We start from the raw sequence: 3565 nt of genomic DNA on the forward strand, positions 1-3565 counted from the left end.
TCGTAGATATTTAATATTTATGGGTAATTAAACAAAACATTAAATCCATCTATTTGTTTTCTTAGCATTTTCCTAACCCAACTAATAAAGAAAAAAATAACAACTTATTTTACTTTATTTTCTTTTCATGTCATTTTGTCTTCATAAATCCAAGATTTTAACACAGTATATAAGAATCACGCATACGAGACCAAAATAAAATTTAAAAACAAAACAAACCAAAATAGCTAAAGAGCTCTACAGTTTCAAAATTTATGTAATATATAAAACAAGTATCTCTATGTCTGGCCACCCTACTTTATTTTGTTACATGCATGCATGTTTGTATATATAAAAACAAAGCCTAAACTCATTAAAAAGTACAGGTAAAACTACATGCAACGCAAAGCATTTGGATGCATATGGTGATGCAATTAAAAGATTGTACAACTTAAAAACTTTTCTATATGAATGTAAAAAGACAAAGTATGACCAGTGCACGAAACATCCGCTAAAGCAAGTTCTGGGAACTCTAGGAAAATTGATTTTTTCGAGCAGGCGGCCTAGGCTCGAGATCACGGTTGATGCAGAGAAGGTAGAAACATGTTTAACAGGGCTGAGGTTTCCAACCATAACAGAGAACCATCACAAAATCTTTCGCTGAGCTGCCCACTGTTGCCTTTATTTCTTCTGATTTTGCTATTGTCTGCAACCACAGATCTATTAAGTTATGCAGTCGCAAGCTGGGGTGCAATGGCTGACCCTTCAATGAGATCTCCACCTGGGGGGAAAAAAAAAAACTATAGTAATCAGCGAATTTGCCAATAATGCTTCGATTATCAACTATACTATTATTGTTGTTGTTGTTAATCAATATGAATTGATTTCTTTAATTGGTGTTTGACAATACATGAGACTAGTCTTGCACAATACTCTAAATAGTGTACTTTGATACTAAACCAATGTCAAATGTAGAAAATGAAAATTCTACTATGGAAAATAGAAGAAGCTAATGAATCAACTATAGACTGGAAAAGACATACTCACCCAAACAAACTTGCATAGACATCAGCATATACAAACTTATTTTCATAGGGAAGTGATTAAGATTATGTAAGGTACCTCAGCTTGATGGCAGTTAAGATCCAGCCTATCTACAACGAACTTTTGGATGGATGAAACTGGTACATTTGCATCCCTATGGTGGGAACAAAAGGAAAACATGTCAATAATAACAAGAATTTTGCTTGCTGCTAACTAAAACAGTTCTTTTGGTAAACAGAAGTCAAGACACGGTCATGGATTAGTTCTTCGACAATTTGTTTTGTAACAAAAATCTCATTTCAAGTATAGGGAAAAGTTCGACGGAAGGTTAGATCAAAGAAGTCAGAGAGAAAACTTACATGGAATAAAGCACCCAATATGGGATGCATAAGCTTTTCTTAATGCTATCTGTAAAAGGGACTTCTTTCAAATGCCACACAAATACAATCGGATGATCTATTTGCACTTAATGTGAACATTCCATGTGTTTTGGATGCTATTTGTACTTTGTTAAATAATTAAGACACCATCATTACTCCAAGAGGACGAAAATAATGCTTAGTGAACGTGTTCACAGTTGTAGCTCAAAGGAAGAAAAATAAGTTAATAGATTACAACACAGACAGATGTTCTCTAGATCAGGGCAGAGTTTACTCAGTTTCAACTAGACCAAATAGCAATGCAGTATCTCTACACACAGATATCATGACCTAACTGAAGCATATTAAGTCAAACATGTAAGAATTCTATGCATATCTCAAGTACAATATTATAGCAACGACGTTCTCATTAGAAATAGAAACATGGTGCAAAAAATCATAGTAAGAGTATGAGATTTTCTTTATTAAAAATAAATAAATAGAGATATATAAGCAAAGTGGTGGTGCTAAGGGGACTTACTTTATCATCAAGTAGCAGGAGCGTAACTGTGGCAACGGTGCATCTCCTTCCCTAAAATCATTAATCACGAAACATACAATTAACATACATAAGATAAACGATATGACATAGTTAACGTTAATTATACTTGTGATTTGTAAATTCAAAAAAAACTAGTAGAACCTAACTGAGCATCAGAAGGAATCAAGGACAACCAAATTGGATGAACTTTTCTATAGCACATTGTGCTTGCAGCATTAACCACAGCTTGTGGTGCAATATTTGTCCCTTCAGTGGCCATAGCTCGTTTTGGTCGACCCCTACGATTCTTTTTAGGTTTTTCTGAACCTGATGGCACGGGCATTGATCGACCCTCATCATTGTTGACTTTAGATTTATTAGCTCGTTCCTTCAATTTGGTAATTTTGTTCACATTTTCTTCATCTTCATCGACAACGGGCAGTGCTGAATTTGCCACAGATTCTTGCACAATAGCCTTGCCAGGCTTTGTTATACCTGCAGTTTCTACAAGACAATTCAAAGGTTTCCAAAGAGCAGTCGTACCTTCCAATGGCTCAACAGGGGCCTTTGCACATTCACAAGGCACATTTTGCTTAGATGACTCACCAGCAAAGAAATTCTGCAGCCATCACAACAATAAGAATAAATTGTTAACCTAGTAAAAGCATAACCATTCTCAATTTAAAGCTTTTCCTTAACTTTTTGAAACAAATTAATCGTTACAAGTGCAAATGAGCAATCTGTAAACTTGTTACCGGCTTTCTATTTTCTGCAATCTTGGTTTGCGTCACAAGAGGGCTTGAGTTCTGGGGAATGGCTTCCCTGTTCTTCATTAGCTCCTCAACGGATAAAGTGGATCCTCGTGAAGCAACGAACTTTCTTGGCAAGGATTTCTTTCTTCTACTCATTGCAGCCCTATTTGACGCCTTAGGTTGGCTAACCAAGGAAGAGAGAGATCTTTCCTTACTTATGGAAAGCAATGGGATGGTGGGCATAACTTTAGGTTCCATTGACTCTATTGTAGTAAGCAAAGGATTAGGCTCTCTTCTTTTTAAGGAATCAAAGATTGCAGCCTTAATATGTTGCACACTATGGTCGGCCCTGCAGGTTAACGGAAAACAAAGGAAATTTTGATTCACATGGACCTCTATTCCAACCAAACGCATAAAGTTAGTTTGTATTTCTTGTTTTTCCTTTAAGTTTGGTAATTTGGAGTAGAACACAAATTCACATGGCAGAACAGTTATAGAAACAAAGGCACACACAAAAGAAAGAATAAGAGAGGGAGAGTTATAGCTTGACTATTTCAATCATGTTGTTTATTCTATCTGTGATTTCAACAATTGTCTTTTGCTTAAGCGAAAATTATATCCAACTATCATACTAGTTACTGGTAAAAGTAGAAATCTGAAAATAATCAAGATACATTGTGGTTCTCAAACAGAGATAACACAGAAAAACTTCATATATATAGTCGAAGAAAATTATCATTAAGTTCATGTAAGCAGACCACCATTAGGTCATACAGCCCAATTACAGTAGCTGATACAAGCAAATAACTGATATAATGTTAACATTTTGAAACACAATACAATCAAAAATTCAATGGGCCCAAAATAGAAAAGAAAAGAAAAAATTGCTG

The 3565-nt window shown here is 35.1% G+C and overlaps 1 protein-coding gene across 1 annotated transcript; it reads right to left on the bottom strand.

Moving 5' to 3' along the window:
• Positions 1 to 226: 226 nt before the first annotated feature.
• Positions 227 to 2933, bottom strand: LOC114278836 (E3 ubiquitin protein ligase DRIP2-like). The gene is made up of 5 exons (XM_082876781.1): positions 2679 to 2933; positions 2091 to 2542; positions 1924 to 1974; positions 1102 to 1177; positions 227 to 760 (listed from the first exon to the last, which is right to left on the bottom strand). The coding sequence occupies exons 1-5, from the start codon at positions 2931 to 2933 to the stop codon at positions 587 to 589; spliced, it is 1008 nt and encodes a 335-aa protein (XP_082732907.1). The 3' UTR covers positions 227 to 586.
• Positions 2934 to 3565: the final 632 nt, after the last annotated feature.

The sequence above is a fragment of the Camellia sinensis genome, chromosome 6, assembly GCF_055761805.1.
Source record: "Camellia sinensis isolate YWXY chromosome 6, ASM5576180v1, whole genome shotgun sequence".
NCBI classification, from domain to species: Eukaryota; Viridiplantae; Streptophyta; class Magnoliopsida; order Ericales; family Theaceae; genus Camellia; species Camellia sinensis.

Bases quoted from the DNA above. Each gene is read 5' to 3' on its own strand.
- LOC114278836 (XM_082876781.1), bottom strand. From the start codon at position 2,933: ATGGAACCTAAAGTTATGCCCACCATCCCATTGCTTTCCATAAGTAAG. The intron at 2,543-2,678 runs GTAACAAGTTTA...TGATGGCTGCAG, and splicing joins TTGCAGAAAATAGAAAGCCG to AATTTCTTTGCTGGTGAGTC. The intron at 1,975-2,090 runs GTTAGGTTCTAC...TAATGATTTTAG, and splicing joins TTGATTCCTTCTGATGCTCA to GGAAGGAGATGCACCGTTGC.